The 18,196-nt window shown below is 36.2% G+C and overlaps 1 protein-coding gene, 1 long non-coding RNA gene and 1 pseudogene across 3 annotated transcripts in view; 1 reads left to right on the top strand and 2 right to left on the bottom strand.

Moving 5' to 3' along the window:
- Window positions 1-110: 110 nt before the first annotated feature.
- On the bottom strand, window positions 111-1,198 carry LOC120600363 (spindle and kinetochore-associated protein 1-like; annotated as a pseudogene).
- A 45-nt stretch (window positions 1,199-1,243) lies between these two features.
- On the top strand, window positions 1,244-11,751 carry LOC120600064 (uncharacterized). Its single transcript, XR_005652078.1, has 3 exons — window positions 1,244-1,493; window positions 3,120-3,194; window positions 11,502-11,751. It is a non-coding gene; the product is annotated as an uncharacterized LOC120600064 (long non-coding RNA).
- ABCA10 (ATP binding cassette subfamily A member 10) overlaps window positions 8,193-18,196 on the bottom strand; it is a 51,261-nt gene continuing 41,257 nt past the window's right edge. The window contains exons 28-39 of one of the 2 annotated variants that reach the window (XM_039859307.1): window positions 15,341-15,432; window positions 14,523-14,643; window positions 13,815-13,932; window positions 13,340-13,431; window positions 12,898-13,076; window positions 12,541-12,616; window positions 12,373-12,467; window positions 11,715-11,834; window positions 11,383-11,523; window positions 9,350-9,429; window positions 9,191-9,246; window positions 8,193-9,063 (exon numbers count right to left, since the gene is read on the bottom strand). In XM_039859307.1, the coding sequence (XP_039715241.1) occupies window positions 8,965-9,063; window positions 9,191-9,246; window positions 9,350-9,429; window positions 11,383-11,523; window positions 11,715-11,834; window positions 12,373-12,467; window positions 12,541-12,616; window positions 12,898-13,076; window positions 13,340-13,431; window positions 13,815-13,932; window positions 14,523-14,643; window positions 15,341-15,432 (1,269 nt within the window). In that variant the 3' untranslated portion in view covers window positions 8,193-8,964. The remainder of the gene's footprint in view (window positions 9,064-9,190; window positions 9,247-9,349; window positions 9,430-11,382; window positions 11,524-11,714; window positions 11,835-12,372; window positions 12,468-12,540; window positions 12,617-12,897; window positions 13,077-13,339; window positions 13,432-13,814; window positions 13,933-14,522; window positions 14,644-15,340; window positions 15,433-18,196) is intronic. The other variant, XM_039859308.1, reaches the window with a different exon arrangement.

Raw genomic sequence — 18,196 nt, 5'->3', positions numbered from 1 at the left:
TCATTATGCGCCTAGCAAAGAGAATTATATAGTAGGTGGTTAAATATTTGCTGAAGTAAATTTTACAATATATATGCTTTATCAAAAAAGTTTTATATGAAACAAGAAAAATAAAATGAAAAAGCTAAAGCAGTTATATATATGGAAATTATAGGGATAGCTTCTAAAGCTAAACCTCACTGTTGGTGGTTTAAAAGCTACAAGGGCCACAGATTATAACCTACTAGGTAATTCTCCCCATCAAATCTCTGAGAGCTTTCTGCAGTGTCATAAAACATTCAGTATTGCATGAAATCTCTTGTCAATTTTCACAGCTGTGAAATTTTTTGGTCTGCTTCTATAAAATATAGACTTTTGCTATTCTTGATTTCTTCATCAATATATCTGTGGTAAAGATTCCTGGCCATAAAACACATAGACTTTTTGAGTCTACGCTAGTAGTCTTATGCTTACTAACTACTGCCTTGTTGATTTCTTTAATAACACCATTAATTTGACAACAGGTTACCTGAGATTTCAAATACGCAGAAATACCACTGAACTCATTAGAAGTTATAAATGGCATGTAAGTATTTCTTTGTGGGTACAAGTTCCTCAAACTTGACTGGTTCTTCAGGGTCAAGATCTGATCTCTTAAAAAAAAAACCTCTGGGTTACTGTTACTTGGAGCAAATGGGAGGACATTTTGTTTTGAAATGTTCCAAATCCTTATAATCTTCAAGCAATTCACAGAGTTCCTTGGGTGAATGGAGTTTGTTCTTGATACTGAATTTCTAAGTCCAGTTTATTTAGAAGTTCATTTACTGCAATGATCTCATCACTTATTTTATTTAACATAGTTCTCAAGGTAGGTTCTTGGCCACAGGTGCCCTGTTGTTTTTTTTTTGTTGTTTGTTTCTTTTTTTGACATTACCAATCTTTTCATTAATGTGAGAGCATAACTGTTCCTGATGTGGGCAGGTCTCTCTCGCCAGTCCAGCAGCAAAAGCCAATGCTTTCTTTTTTTTAAATTGCTTTTCTTTTTCTTTTCTTCCTATTTTTTGGGGGTGAGGGGTAAGCTAACCCTTTCTCTCTGTAAAATGAGTAAATACAAGATTCTTCAGAATAAAGGCCCTCTTCAAATTGCTACCACAGCCAAAGGATGGCTTTAGCTGAGTATCCAAAGTCCTTTCTAGTATTTTTTTTCCAGCCACATCATTCTCAAGCTTGCAGCAGGGGGCGGGGTTGGGGCGGGGAAGGGGGTCGGTGTGGGGACAAAGAGAACAGTATGGCAGTGCTTGGTAGAATGAGCATTTGGCTGAGCATTTTCTCCATCGGCCTAACCCCTTGCACCTGTTCAGTGAGAGAACAGGCCTTCCCTTAGCTTGAGCATGCTTTCAGGCCTCTCCAACGAGAGGGCGAACATCATCAGTGCTTTCAGATTCCACTTCACCTTCCACCAATCACATTGCTCACAGATTGGAGATACAGCTGGCGCCTGGCGTCTTCCTTCGGTAAATAATTGTTTGGGATGCAAACAAAATTAGTGGGGGTTACAATAAGAGTCTGAGACCTCTCTTAGTTCTACCTCTGACATCTTTTCGTTTGTTTGTTTTAGTAAATAGTATGGGCATTATAGAAATAGCACTTCACTTGTCATCACTGCTAGCAGTTTCGAATTCCTTGTTTTCTTGGGAAATTTCTGCTTCAGAGGAGCCACCTGTCATAAAGTCAGGGAACGGGCAGGAATGTACAGGCAAAAGCTGGAAGCTTAGACACACACAGAGCCTCTGACTCAGGCATTCTAGGAATGTATTCCAAGTGAATAATTGCCAGAGGTCTACACACGACATTCTTAGCTGCAGCACCACTTACAACAGGGAAATTCAGAAACAACCTATATATCTTGCAATTGATTTTCAAATAAAATTTTTTAGTACATTCAAACATTGATATAATGCATAGACACTACAAAAATAACATAAATCTATAATAAACAGGAAAGGTATAATATCATATTATGTTGCTAAATAAGACAATTATAAAACAGTAGATATAATAACGTTATCCTATGTGTATATATGATAGAAAAATGTATTATTTATGCAAGAAAAATCTTCTACCTGTATAAATTGTATAATTTTTTTACAGAGAATATGTATTATGTCAGAACTATTTAAAATTATATTTTCAAAAATTAAATAGACCAAACTTGCCATTTTAACCATTTTAAGTGTACAATTCGGTGACAATTCATGACATTCACAATATTACACAACCATCATCACTATCGAGTTCCAAATCCTTCCCCTTCCCCTAAAGAGGAAATGTGTAAGCATTAAGCAATAACTTCCCCATTTACTCCTTCCCTTTGACCGTGGTGATCTCTAATCCACTCTCTGTCACCATGAATTTCCCTATTCTAGATATTTCATATGAGTTCATATTAATACAATATTTGTGCCTAGTTTATGTCAAGCAAATTTTATTTTATATTTTACCATAATTGAAAAAAATCAAATGGATTGAGACACTGAGAATTTCTGGGCAATAAATGCCCATTCATTTTATTTGCAACCACCAGTATTTTATATGTAAGCCAGAGCAATCTGCTAGATCTTCTCAGGCACATGCTTCTGTATCCATCCCATCGAGATTCTGCGCTGCTCTGTTTCACACACTGCACGTTGCGAAGATCTGTAAGTTAGCAACTGCACATGACCTCTGCCTCCACCAAACCTATCATCTCACTGCTGCTTGTGACTGCTCTCAAGATGGCTTCCATGGCAGCTGGTTCTCCTGACACTACCAAAACCAGCTACATTTTGCATAGACATTGCTGCTTCCCTGACCTCCTCATCTCCTAAGTGTCCCATGGGTCACTTTTAGGCTAATTTTTTTCCAGCTTTATTGACATATAATTGACATTAAATGGCATGTAAGTTTGAGGTATATGACTCTCACTTGATACATTTACATGTTGCAAAATGATAACCACCATGTCCTTAGCTAACCCTGCCATCATGTCACATAATTATCATTTTTGTGGTGAGAACATTTAAGATTTACTCTTAGAAACTTTCAAGTATGTAATACAATATTATTAATTATAATCACCATGCTGTACCTTAGATCCCTAGGATTTATTCACCTTATGACTGGAATTTCATGCCCTCTGACCGACATCTCTCCATTTCCTCCACCCGCTGGCCTTGGTAAACACCATCTTACTCTTTGTCTTCGTGAATTTGTCTTTTTCATATTCCATATATAAGTGATATCATACAGCATATCTTTTGCTAACTTATTTCACTTAGCATAATGCCCTCAAGGCCCATCATGCTGTCACAAATGGCAGGATTTCCTTCTTTCTCATGGCTGAATAATATTCCAGTATATATATGTATATATATAAAATGTATATAGTCTATCTTTACCCATTCATCTACCAAAGGACACAGGTTATTTTCACATCTTAGCTACTATGAATAAAGCTAAAATGAACATTGGAGTACAGATACCTTTTCAGTATCCTGCTTTCACTTTTTTGAGAGATATACCCAGTAGTGGGGTTGCTGGATCACATGGTAGTTCTATATTTGTTTTTTTGAGGACCCTCCATACTGTTTTCAATATGTACCAATTTGTGTTCCCATAACACTGCACAAGAGTTCCCCTTTCTCCATATCCTCACTGACACTTATCACCTCTTATCTGTTTGATGATATAGGCTGACTTTTTGAGTGATTCCTGAATGATGTTAAATTAGTGTAAGTTCTACTCCTCACCTCATGAGTATAGCTCAGACTCTTTTGAAGTCCAGTGTCCGAGACAGCTTTTCTAGGTAGCGGACACTGCATATCATATCCACAGTCCTAGCCTGGGCTGCCTGAATTAGAAGCTGGCTTTATGTAGCACTCATGGTTCGAAGTCCTCATTTCTCACTGACTTTAGATCCCTTCTCTGACCCACATGTAGGCACACAAATCCCAATCTCAGCCTTTGGGATTTATATTCAAGATCAGTATCATGCTGGGTCACAACACAATGCAAGCTGAAGCTGCTTTGGTGGTATTGAAGTGATTTTGTGACATTTTATCCAGAACTTCATGTATTTGCAGTAAGAGGAGGATGTGTGTTAAAAGACATGAACTCCATGGGTTATATATAGGTTTTATTGACTTTGACGAGCATGGTGTTTACTAGCTTCATAGCTGCTTCGTAAGAAACTGCCCTCCTGAGGGATGAAGGCCCAGGCTGTCGTTACTGTAAGGCTGACCATAATTTTTACCATGGAAACAAGACCATATGCACATTCGGCCTATAAAAAGCTCAGTTGAAAGAGAGAGAAAGCCAATCACAAGCTTTGGCTCTCGGAAAAACTAAACTGAGAAATACAAAGGATGCAAAAATATGCAGAGAGAGGGGCAATGAGGCAGAGGGACAATGTAGGCTATGGGGTACGTTAAAGCCAGAAGTAAACAAAAGCTTTAAGTAAGCAGAAGGAGTAGGCAGAGAAAAGATGTACGAAACAGTGGGTGCTGCAGGCATTTAACTGAGGGAAGAAGTAAGACTATAATGATGAGCACAGCGAGCAAAAAGCTGAGTCTATTGCTGGTGGAGTACTCTGCCGAAGTTTCACGATCTCTGGTTATGAAGATTCCTGTGGCTCTCTTGAATCCACATGGACCTTCAAGCCGTCTCTTTCAGTCCTATCTTTATTCTCAGATATGCCAGGGATTACAACAAGCCTCTCATTTCCTGGGTTAGCTCAGGTGAGCCTATTTCTAGCAACCAGAGAAACTCAAAGAACACAGAAATTACTACCAGGAATAGTGATTTAGAAATAAGAAATCACCAAGATTGTGGAGATTTTGCAATTCGTTAAGACATCATGGCTGGAAAGCATTGAGAATATTCTGCCTTCTCTAAACCTGTGTTTCTTTGGTAGTCGTACCCTGTGGCTAAAGATGATGAGGCTATGGGCAACAACTGCAAAGCAACAATTTTAAGGGTGTAAAGAATGAAAGAGAGCAGAGATTTACAATTTTAATTTATACAATTTTAATTTATAGAAGTAGGAAATCTACGAAGTTTAAGTCCAAAATGTCCTAGTCAAGGCAGCTAAAAAATCTATTAGAGGAAGTTCTTTTATCTGATAGCTGACAGTGTCCACTGCCAAATAGTTACATCAGAAGAAACCACAAAACCTTGCTGCATCTATTTTAGATCAAGGTAAATCCCCGTTTGACAGGAATGAGAACATCTGTGGAAAGTGGAAGGCATTAGTTTTTCCTGAACTCCTCTTTTTGACCAATTGAGATAATCTATCACAAATATAAAGCAAACCCTAAAACTATCACTTTCTTCACTGGCCGAGCCAAGAGGACCTAGAAGAAAAGACTCATTAAAAAAAAGTCCTTGAGATCACAGTAGGGATGTGAGATAATCTCAAATGATAGATGTTGAGTAATCAAAGCTTAGAGGATGTGCTCTAATCAGGGTGTCACAATACGGGCACCACTGACATTTTGAGCAGGATAATTCTTTGTTGTAGGGGGCTGTCCTGTGGACTGTAGAATGCTTAGCAGTATCCCTAGCTTCTACCCACTAGATACTAGTAATAACTCCAAATTGAGATAACCAAAAACATCTCCAGATAATGTCAAACATCCCTAGGAAGGGGGACCGATTGCCCCCAGGTGAGAACCATTAAACTAAAGCAACCAGACAGGTGTGGTTATCCATGGATAGAAAATGTCTCATATACGAAATCATAAGTATATTTCTTTATTGGTTATAATTATGCAATTAATACATAATGGAGTTTTCTTTTAAAGAAAATCAGAACATTGCAGATAAAACGAAAGTTCTCTTTGATTGTCTACCTCCCTCCCTAGGGTAACCACTCTTTTCAACTTGATTATCCATATTTACACATACATACATATACATATATACACATACATACATATACATATATACACAACAGAGGCAATATATTTACTGGACCAGACAGAAATTAATATATGATACTATCTCACCCTAGCCTGCTCTTGAAATCAAGGAGTGGAAATTTCCTTTCACTTTCCTTGAAGAAGAGTTATTTTTCATTATTGCCATTGCTGTATATCGAGTGGGAATGATGGTTCGATTTGTGTTTCATTGCAGAATATTATATTTGCTGAGAAGGTCAGTATTTCATAACACAGCAGCTGCAAACTGTTTTCTCCATCCACATGGAGGAAAGAGTAAGTGGATCTTCAGTGTGTATGTGACAGCTGGATCATGTTAGGCCAAAATAGTATTGGTATGACACATACAGGAAAGAGGACATGACACAGAGACATGAGTGTCGTGGAGTGGGATATACGAGATATGTCAATCATGATGTCTGCCATCACAAAAGCCCCTTCTGAGAGTAAATATTCTCCCCATACCCCTTCCAGAAGCAAAATTCACAGACTAGGCTGTTCGTTGGGTAGGAAAGATTGTATCTTTCATTCTCTAATTTACAATTAATTGCACCTTAACCCAACTACATCATTTCATTGCCTGGGATGGTGGCCATTTAGATGTCTTCAAAAGGAAAGCTCTGAGCAAAGCGATATGAACCGAGGTGGCTTATGTTAAGGAATTTAAACTAGAATAGGTTGAAAGAAGCTGGCAGTTTGCAGCAGTGGCTGAAATGAAAAGAATGCACAGAGACAGGCTGCAATGCCAATGGAACCAGAAAGAAGTCAACTTTCTCAGGAGTAAAATCTATGAGTAAGCATATGGCTGAAGGAAGAGTAAGTGCCTTACAGAGAAGAGAGAGGAGAAGTTTGTCATGGTAGGAAAAGCAGCAGAGCACAGAAGTGCATCAAGACAAGAGATCCGTATAGGCCCACCAGGGTAGCAATCCAAGGGATTCTGTTGCTGTTTCCTAGAATTACACGGCTGAAGATCACGCTTCAAGAGGAGATAATGGCTGAGTAAACCCTAAAGCCATCTCTCTTCTTAGATTCTTGTTTCTTTTCTAACTATGTGTCCTTACTCTAAAGACTCCACACTTGAGCTAGCCTGACTTTATCATCTATTCCTTGTAGTCAAAAAACAAAAACAAAAACAAAAACACCTAACAGATGCCATGTGTTTAGTAGATGGGCAATTCGTGGTTGTCTACTGGCTGATAAAACATAATTAATGTGCATCAGAGACCAAGGACATAATTATCCAGACAACAGGAGTTGATTCAACTGCAACTGTCAATGGTTGTGGGCCCTCTGCTAGGGACACCAGGTTCTAAAGCCCCTCATACCCAGTTTCAATCATAGCAGTTCCTTCTGCTTTACCTATTTTTCTGAGGTAGACCAGTCCCCAGACTTTTCCCTCTGTCCTTACCTAAGGATATGGGAAAGACAACGATCTCACTATTCAACTGGCATCTATTTTTTGAGCTAGGATGGAGTGGTGAACACATAAATGTTGCTAAGGTAATCGGAAATCAAATAATCCAAATCCTGAATAATGAAGCACTAACTATAATTTTTTTTTTAACCTTAAGTTTGGGTTCTCTGTAGATTTTCTCCCTCTCCCTAATATCCTCCCACCCCACTTCTGCCTGCACCTGCATTAATTAATCTGTATTAATGTGGAATTGTAAATGTAAGCTATTTTTTATTTTCATTTCTGTTCATTGATGGTCTTGTTATATAAATTTATTCAGTATTTCGAGGGCTACTAAGGATAACATCAAGTTAGTTCTTTAAGTCTTCAGGGCATGCTCTATTCATGAGAAAACAGATAATGTACCTGAAATGATATTTGGCTTCATATGAAATATATGTCAATTTTTTACTCACATTTTAAGCATTCTTCCAAGTAAAGAGAATTTTCCTCTTTTAAAAATTACCCATGAAAATAGCTATTTGTAGGAATCAAAGTGAGAACCAAGTCCTACCTTTAAGTCAATGTCAAGGTAGAGGTAAAAGAACTGACACGAACCACAGAGGGGAGCCAGAGTCAGGGAGAAGCATGAGATTATAGTTCCTGTGGGGTTTTTCAGAAGCTCAGGATGGGCACTGACATTTCTACAGGTCAGAGAACAAAGCTCCATAAATTTCATGGTTGATAGCTAAACAACTTACCTTAAAACTATAATAAAGAAGACTTGAGAAGTTCAATGCAGCTTTATTTATGAGATAAACTTGCATATGACAAAAAATGTCAGAAAAAAAAATAGTAAAAAGTTTAAGTAAAACCCATGATAGTACACCAAGGAAATGCAATGCAGCCATTATATAACACAAAAGTGTTAAAATGACATGGGAAATGTTCATGATGTGAGGCGAAAAAATAGAGAAAGTTACTATGCTCACTGATGTCAGCTTTGAAAAAGTACTCATAAAAAGCACACTGAATTCAGGTAGGCCAAAATAATACTTACTGTGGTGTTTTATTACAGATTACTATTATCCTCATCCATATAATGCTACATGTCCATGAATTTATTTTATAATTAGAATATCTAATGTATGTTATATAACACTGCATAACTTTAGTCATTAACTTATTAGATCTTCCTATAGTCAATGTCACATTAAATGGGTACTTTAATAAATAATACTTAAAATAACTGATATAATTAGAGTCTAGGTAAAAAAAAAAACCTACAATCTTTCATTTGTAAAATGTGCTCAGCCTTCAGCCTTACTGATAAAAATAAAACACTAGTCTAATATTATGTAATTTTTGAATATTAAGCAAATTAATATTAATTAATTAAAATAGATTAGTGATCAATATAGTGTTTATGTTAATTTTACCTATAACTTTTCTTCTCCATTAAAAATTTTGAAAAACCATTTAAAATCTTAATCATTATTGAATGTTTAAACTACTAAATGTTTCATTTTGTTGACTGTAGTAATATGAAATATTCTTCTAGAATTATGGAAATTAATGTAGTAAGACTTAAAATCTAAAGTTAGGAGGTTTGGGATTTTAAGGCTCTTCCTGTGGGAGGAGTTTCCATTTAACTGTTGTATCAACTTCATCATCAAAATTTCCCATCTCCTGCTCTTTAGAGAGTTCTAAGAATACCTAAGTAGGAGAAAATAAATAAGGAAACAAAAATGTCAGGGTGTTTGTTTCATCCGAAAGATGAATGCACAGAGAAATGTACATAAAGGTTACCTGGATGGTGCTCGCTAGTTTAAAGAAAACTAACCTGTTCCAAGGTAGCTTGAGAGAGGCTGTATTCTTCCAGGTCGAAGGTCTGTTTCACTGCATTTAAAGGGACTGACATTACTGGCTTACATATGTTTCACCAAAAGTGTTTTTAAGGCATCAACATAAACAGCAACCTCAAATCCATGTCTAAACTTACCTGCCTCTAATTTGAAAAAGGCCTGAGACAGAGGGTGAACATCTTCCACAGGTAATTTATATGCCATCATGGAGGAATACCTGGGAGGAGGGAAGAGTTTTATCAGTGTGTTTCAGTGTTATTATATTGGGGAGAAATTAACAGTCAAAATAAAAGAATTTTTCAAAGTTTTTTTAAAATAAAAAGGCAAGTTTGACTTGATAGAACATGAATCCGAGCCAAATAACTTAAGTCATAAAAATTTGATAACAACAAAAATCTGCTTGTCCCTAATTTAGTATTCAAGACAAATTCTGAAAAACTGTTTTCATAAAGAATCTTTCATACTCAGCCTGTGCTACCTTTCTAACTGTGCTAACATATTTCTTACTCTCAAAAGCCTTCAACATCCTTCAACATGCTCCATGGAACATAAATTTGGCTATCAAATTTTCCCCTCTGCTGTATTTTAATCTCATAAGAATTAAAACCTGTTGAACTCTTTCCTATTGAAAAAGTTCTTTCTTGCCCACCAGCTCTGCCCTCCCGAAAAATGTTCATCCGCAACCTCCATGCTGCACAATCAATGAACACTCTTTCGTCCTTCCTTCTTCTTAGACTTCTTGAAAGCATTAAATAAAATTGTACACATCCCTCTTAAAAGTCTCTCCCCCTCCTTCCCCCACCCTTCCCCTCTCAGCTTCTAAGATAACCACTTTTACAACTTTCCTTCTGACTCTCTAGACCTGCTCTGTTTAATATATTTGCTACTAGCTACATGTGGCTATGTCAATTAATTAAAATAAAATTACGAAATCAATTTTGTAGGGCTCAGTAGCCATCTGTGGGCACTGTATTAGACAGCATGGATGTAAACATTTCGTCATCGCAGATATTCTATTGGACAGTGGTGTTCTTTACGCACTTCGGTATTTGTCATTACGGCTGTTGCTATGGTGCTGGTAATTCCCCCCACCAGCTTTTCTTCTTCGATCCAATCTGAATACTAAGAGTTCCTGGGGTCCAGCCTAGACCGTCTCCCCTTTCCATCTCCTTTGCGACCTCACCCCTTCTCCTAGCTTAGTGGTGTCCCATATGGTAAAATTGAGCTGCTTGGTTTATTGCCAGGCCGGGTCTCTCAATGATCCTTCACTCTTCCTCTGAGCAGCAGGCCTACATGTCCCTGGATATCCCTCTACGCACCAACTATATGAGCTTTCTTTCCATCTTTTGCATGTATAAAGTTCATTCTTGACTTAAATTCTTTATACATTCTTTTTTCTAAAAAGAGTGGCTCATCCCCTTTCTCGAGTTGACCAAACCCTACTTAGTCTTAAAGTCCTACCATAATGTCATTTCCTCATTTATTCGTATCTTCGTTTGCTTAATATTCTTGCCCCTAAAAGGCTGCAAGCACCATAACAACTTTGTCTAGTTATGGACTACTCCATATATAGTCTCTGGCACACAGTAAGTGCTCAATATGTATTATTTTTAAAAATAAATAGAAGTAGTATATAAGAAAATCCTGTATATCTTTCAATTAAATTTAACCTCATTCTGCTAGTCACATGGGTTGGGTTATCCTTGCTTGTAATTCAGATGACCACAAATCTGAAAGAACCACAGAGAGGATAAATGATTTATATTCAATTAATTTAGGATAGAGTCAATCCTTCTCAAGTATGTACATCTGGGTTATTGAGCACTTGATGCAATTTTATATTTGATAAAATGCTATAGGTTGATGCATAATTTTATTGTCTATTAAAAAAAACATTAAATTCATGGTTAAGTTTGCACTTTGTTCCTAACCTCTAAGCTATTCCACCACTTACACACACACATACACACTCCATCCATCTTTTCTGAGGTATAAAACACTCATTGAAAATAACTTTCCAAATGCTGCCTTTTTTCTATACATACCAAATCTTGTTTTGTAGTAAGCCAGCTCAGCCTTTCTCTTCCTGTCCAGACTAGTTCAAGACTAAATAATGTGTGTGTGCTGGAAAATCCTTGTACTTGTCACACAAGCAAAAAATGTCCTTTACCTCTCCTGCCGAGCAGCCTGTGGGAAAAGCTTCAGAATCTCTGTGTGGAGAAGCTCTGTCTGAGTGGGTTCCTTTATTTTTACTTCTAGTAAATAATCTTTGCCAAATTTGCTTTTCAGATGTTGAATGGAACCGATACACCTAGTCCAGAGATGAGAAAGAAGAGTTGAAAGAAAAAATACTTGTCACTTAATTTCTTCCTCAATTACAAATGTGGAGAAAGGTGTTTGATCATAAATCCAGGAGCTAAACAGCACTAGCTCTTTACAGTGAACTGAAATTCTCTCTACAAGAACTTGGGGGTCAACTGCTGGTGCTACACAGGCACCCACCTCAGCCTTCCGGACACCATGATGGCCACACGGTCACACACAGCCTCGGCCTCTGCCATGTGATGGGTGGTCAGGAGGGCGCCTCTCCCCGTGTTTTTAACAATGGTCTGAATTGCCTGCCTAAAGATAAAGTAAAGGATTGTTTGCATTTAGAAAGCAATTTGGAAAAATAGATCAATGGGGATAAGTGTGAAGCTTAAATAGAAAATTTTATATTAGGTTACACAAGAAAGAAATCTTTGCTCTAGAGAGAAAGAATAAAAATTGTTGCATTATGCAATTACATTAGTACATTAACTGGCTTCATAAAATCAAAAGTAGAAGATTGGTAAATAGTGAATAAAATAATATTTGTTTAAAAAAAGTTGAAGTATAGAGAAACACTACATTGTAGGATTTTTAATAACTGAAAATAAAATAGAAGAAGAGAGAGGGGCAGGGAGAAGACAAAGAAAATCCAATCAAATACATTCAAGAGTTCATTTGCTTCTTAACATGCCTATTTTTCTTTCCTTGAAGAATTTTGAAAACTATATTGAATTTCACAGAATTAAATAATAGAGGATGTGAGCCTCAAAGACGAATTGAGCAAACGTCAACAAACAATTAACTGTAGACTCATACTATTGACCCTGACACGTCTTACAACTCTCCTCACCACATCCGCTGCTGCCCCTCGGGGTCCATCCCGGTGGACGGTTCGTCCAGCAGCACCACCGGCGGGTTGCCCAGGATGCTCAGCGCGAAGCACAGCTGCAACCAGAGGAACAGCGCGTCTGGCACCGACCCGCGGGGGGCGCGGAGGAAGCCCGGGCCCCGGCCCTACCTTTCTCTTTATTCCCTCCGACAAGGCCTTCACCGGCCGCTTCTGCTGGTCCTGCAGCTGGAGCGCACCCACCAACCTGACAAAAAAACACTGTGATTATACACGAAGCACGTGTCCCTACTGAAAACAACACAGAAAATCCTGGCACTATCAATCTAAAAAGGGTACACTGAAGGACCATTAACATTGTCACAAACACTAAATCTTATCATTTGGTTCTTATTCAGATTTTCAATCATTTTATTGGCATGATAATTTAAAGATGCTGTTTATGACCTCCTTTCCATTGTTAATGAGGAAATAATATATTTATCCCTTCCTCCAGTTACACAGTGAGAGTGAGGCTTCTCTCTGTACCTTGAAATACTAAGAGCAGCATCGTCTTTGCCCAATCCCTTCACTGCCGCATACAACTCCAGATGGTCTTTCACTGTAAGATTGGGCCACAATGAGTTCTCCTGGGGACAGTACCCCAAAAACGTGGGAATGTCATCTTTCTGTTTCCCCAGTGATGCTGTGCAGCCTTGTGAAACCACCTGCATGGAACAACAAGTGTCAGATCCACATCTGGCTTTTGATCCACATCTGGCTTTTCCTCCTTCTACTTCTAAAGGAGATAATGGTGCCCATTAAGCTGCAATGTTTTCTGAGCATGCAAGGGATATCTATAATTTCTTTCATCAATTTATTCATTTTTTTTTAAAAATCATTTACTGATAGGAATAATTTAAGGATGCTATTGATACTCAAAATGAAATTTCCCTTGGCGATGAGCTTGGTCCCTTCACATGTCACATACCACTCCAGCAGTGGGCTTTGTGTCTCCAGTTATCATTTTAATAGAAGTACTTTTACCAGCTCCATTGTGTCCCAGCAACCCCAAAACTTCACCTGGAAAAAAGACCTACCATCGATATCTGCACTTTAAAAATTCACTAACCTAAAATCATTTAGCTCAGTAACAATTTGAAACAAAATAACACTACCTTTTCAAACAGTACCTTTGTAATTTTCTATATTGCAATGTTAATGGAAAGTCTTTAGATTTACAGTAGAATAATTTGGTCTTCCTGATCCAAGATCACATTTCCTGTCATTTGACTTGGGATAGGTAATTAAAGTAGAATAGGTTTTTCGGCTGACATGTCAAGTGTTTTTATAATTACATGTTAACCAAAATAAATGAGAGATCTCAAAGGATGAAAAATGATCCCTTTCAGAGTCCCAGACCTAGAGAATATGAAACATTCTAATAAAGGGAACATTATCCAAACCTTTGTTAACACAGAAGGAAACATTCCTAATGGCTATTTTCTTCTTTCTTGTCAAAAAGCAACTTTTCTTTTTCCCTTTATATTCCTTGTGTAAACAGCTGGCCATTATGACTGGTTTCTGGAAAACATGGCAAAGCATGATTTTCCTGTTAGATTTCACATATTTTGTGCACTCACATTTTACCTTTTGTTTCCTAGGCTATGAGTACCCAAATGTATGGTCATGAATAAAGACTACTTTATCAACTATTTATAAAACTGATTCCTAATCAAGTACATTCCCTGCATATTACGCTGACTGAGAATCTACCTTGCCCTTTGCACTAACTCCATGTCTAGTTCATTTCTTACTGATTGTCATACAGTGTAAATTTACTTATTCTTTCTTATATTGCAACTTTCTTATATTGCTCTTTCTTATCTTGCAAAGGATGTGAAATTTTGTTAAAGTTGATTAACAGAACTTCTTAAATTGCACTGACAAATGAAGATCTAAGATTAAGAACCATGAAAAACTGAAGAAGAGAAAATTGAAAGAGTGAAAACGGGATAAATATTCCAAAAGATAATGATTTGAATATGACCTATAAGTGGAAGTATTACAGAAACAAAAGCAAATTTTCAGTCTAACAACTAACAGTTCATCAATTCGACAGGACAAGTGAAGTATCTCAGTATTTTGTTAAGGGTCTAGTCACTTGTTTTCACCTCCTCCAAGTTTGCAGAAGTGAGTGCATTTGCTGTTTTCACTCTTTCAGTTTGAACATCTTCATCTTCTTCTTCAGGCTCTTCTGGATTTGGACGATTTTCCCTACTTCTTGGAGAGATTCTACAGAGAAAATAAAATAATATAAAAATGCAATTCTAGCTGTACAACTATCGAGAGAACGTAAGCCTTGATCATTAAATTATTATACTTTGCTTTAAAAGAATATAAATGATTCATTTACTACCTGCAAGATTCCCCTGGACAATAATAATCCTTCCAGTAGCCAAGTCCCTTGAAATTCTTTTTGGCTAGTTCTTCTCTTTAAAACGTCTGTCCCCTCTGTCAGCTAGCCCTCTAACTTCTCTCAAATATAGACTTATTAGTCTTTTCAGTCTGTTGCCCTCCAGATCACCATGCTATTTCATCATAAATGATCATCATCATTGGCTTTCTCTGGCCTTTTCAAAACATTTCACACACTTACGCTGAACACCAGTTCATTATTATGTCTTCTACTCAGAGACCTATACTTGCCATAAGCAGGAGAGAAACAAGCTTTGGTGCTTACTCACTGCTCGCAGAGATACACAAGACAAAAGCTCAACTTGCCAAAAATTAGTAAGACCCAAGACTTAGAAATTATGTATCCCTGCATTCAATCTAAACCTATTCTTTTTATTTTTTCCCCCAGAATAATGCTGTTCAATGGGCCTAGTCAAGAGTTGGATAGTAAATCCGTCCTAATAAATGGATGTTAAATGTACTGCCATAAACATTAAATATTTAAATTATATTCATATGTTAATGTTCTTCTAACCTGAAAACTGGATCTTTCCTCATGGTTTCTCTTCCATACTTCATTTCCAGACACCTTATAATGAAAAGGAAAATGGCACTCTGAAGGTATGGCTAAAGGCAAAGAGAGATAATTAGAGTTAGCATCATCACGGGACTCAAATGATGTGTAATGTTTCCCTTTTGTCATAAAAGAATTGACCATTTTTTAAATAAATTTGATGAAAATCTTATAAAGTACTTCTCATACGGAGAAGTTTATCCAAACCAACCTGCACACTGAAACAAAAATAAAAATCTGGATTAAAAAATTTTAAAATACTTCTTTAAAGCAGAGAAAAGTTGACAAGACACTAAAGACTTTAAGACACATCTAAGAGAATGTAAGAGGGAGGCTTAGCACCAAAGCAACTTTTAAATTTCAATTTTCATGGCATGTCCAGGAGCAGAAGACAGAAGAAAGTACATAAATACAGCGTTTTCTCATAGCAAAGACTAGAATAGACAATCTTTTCCCTAATAAAGCCTGGCCCTCCAAGAGTTACATCCTTAGTGAAGGGTGAACACCCAGTAGATTTCTAAGAGAGTTGCCTTGGGAGCTGACCATGGGGAGTAAAGGTGGAAAGAGAAGCCAGCCTTGCACAGATTGGTAGTCCAGTTCACATCACTTGAATGATCCTTAGAACTCCAAGCATAGAACATGGTTTAAAGTAGTTATCAGAATAGTAGTCTCCCTAAGAACTGGACAGAAGCAAACAAAATGGAATGGATATCCCAGAAACAGACCCTGCATATATGGACATCTTATAAATGGACAGCGGTAGCTTCGAATATCAATGGGAAAATCACAGACTTCTCAAAAAATAGTGTTGGGACAACTGGGTACTCTTACAGACTGAAGTGAAATAGGACCCTTACCTCATAACACATAAAAACAATCAACTTTAAATAATTAGGAGACATAAATATGAAAAGAGAATATAAAGCTTTTAGAATACAATATAAAAAAATTTTCATGGCCTCTCGGGGAAGGAAAGATTTCTTAAACATTATAAAATATGAAATAAAATTATTAGTTATTAATAAAAATTTATTTAAAACTTTTTATTATTCTTAATGTGTACAGTCTTTGATAAAATTCAAGATTCATTCTTGATAAATACTAAAAGCAAAAAAATAGAAGACTAAAATGTCTAGTAAACTAGAAATTGAGAGAATTAATAAATAGTTGATATTTTAAACAAACAGTTAATATAATGCTAGTGGTTAAGCACTAAGAACATTGTCAGTAAAATCATAACCAATGGAAGGATGTCTGCTAGTAAGAGTATTAGTTGATATTTTTTCAGAGATTCAAGCTAATGTTATGAAGTAAGAATATATAGTACATCATACATTTTCAAATATATATATAATTATTTCTAGATAATGTTTAACTAGAAGATGCAAGGTAAGTATCTGAAAAAAGATTAGAAATAAGAAAATTCAGGAAGGCAAACAAATATAAGATAATTACACAAAAATATTATATTCCATCGAGAACTAATTAGAATGTATAGTGAAAAACATTTTAACAGCTAAAGATATTAAAAAAATGTAGACAGGAAAAACTTAGCCACAAATGTGTAAAAGTGAAATAAAATAAAAATAGAAAATAAAAGTTTTAATGTATATATAATGTCTTAAATACAAATATTTAAAAATCATTATTTTGAACTCACAAATTCTGCTCTAATAAATTGGACATTTAAAATAATATCCACAAAACTCCACATACACTTTCTGGCACTTGACTACTCAATTCTAATTTTCACTAGAAAAAATGAATATGAAAGCAGAACATTTTTTAAAAAATGAAAATGATGAGAGGTTACTTATGATTTCAGATTAAGCAAAATATACAAAGCTACAGTGATTAAAACAATGTAGTCCTGGCACTGATATAAACAAATGGATAAATGGGGTAAAAGAGAATAACAAGAGGACTATATCTAAATATGCATACGAATTCAATACTGATGAAGATGCTTTTTTATTTCAGAAAGCATAACATGGAGTATTCAGAAATGGTATTGAGATAACTGAATACTCCTTTTGGGAAAATATTAAAGTAAAATTATTAGTGACTATCTCATAGCAAAACATAAAAAAGTCCAGAGAATTAAACATTTATTTTTAAATGTATATATTTTAAAAAAGAGCAAGACATTAGGAAACAGGAAGGGGTGAGCCATACTCAGGAAAATAATCCAGTCAACAGAAATTATATCTATCACCAGATGTTAGATTTAGTAGTCAAAGAATTTTTTAAAGCTATTGTATATTCATTGAATTAAAGAAAACCATGTTTAAAAACTTAAAGTAAAATATGACTCAACAAAGATAGACTTTCCATAACTGATCTGAAAAACAGAGAAAAAATATGAAAGATAAATGAACTGAGCCTTAAAGAACCATGGGATATCAAACATGCCAAAGTACGTGTAATAGGAGTCTCAGAAAGATATGACAGAAAGGGCAGAAAAAATATTTTAAAAAATAATGGCCAAAAACTTTCAAAATGTGATGGAAAACCATATATACATTCGAGAAGTTCAACAAACCTTAAGTAGGATAACCACAAAAAGACAATTACAGTCAAACTATTGAAAACCAAAGAAAAAGTCTTGAAAGCAGTAAGAGAAAAAGAACTCATCACTTAGAGAGGAGCATCAGTACAATTAATGGATGACTTCTCTTCAGAAACAATGCAAGCCAGGAGAAAGTGGAATTACACATTCAAAGAGCTTTCAAAGAGCTGGGAAAAAATCTGCAAGAATTCTACATCCAACAAAACTATCCTTCAGTGTTATGGATAAAATAAAAACATGCCCCAGTT

This window comes from Pteropus medius, unplaced genomic scaffold (assembly GCF_902729225.1).
Source record: "Pteropus medius unplaced genomic scaffold, Ma_sr-lr_union100, whole genome shotgun sequence".
Lineage (NCBI taxonomy): Eukaryota > Metazoa > Chordata > Mammalia > Chiroptera > Pteropodidae > Pteropus > Pteropus medius.
This window is presented reverse-complemented; position numbering and strand designations above follow the sequence as displayed.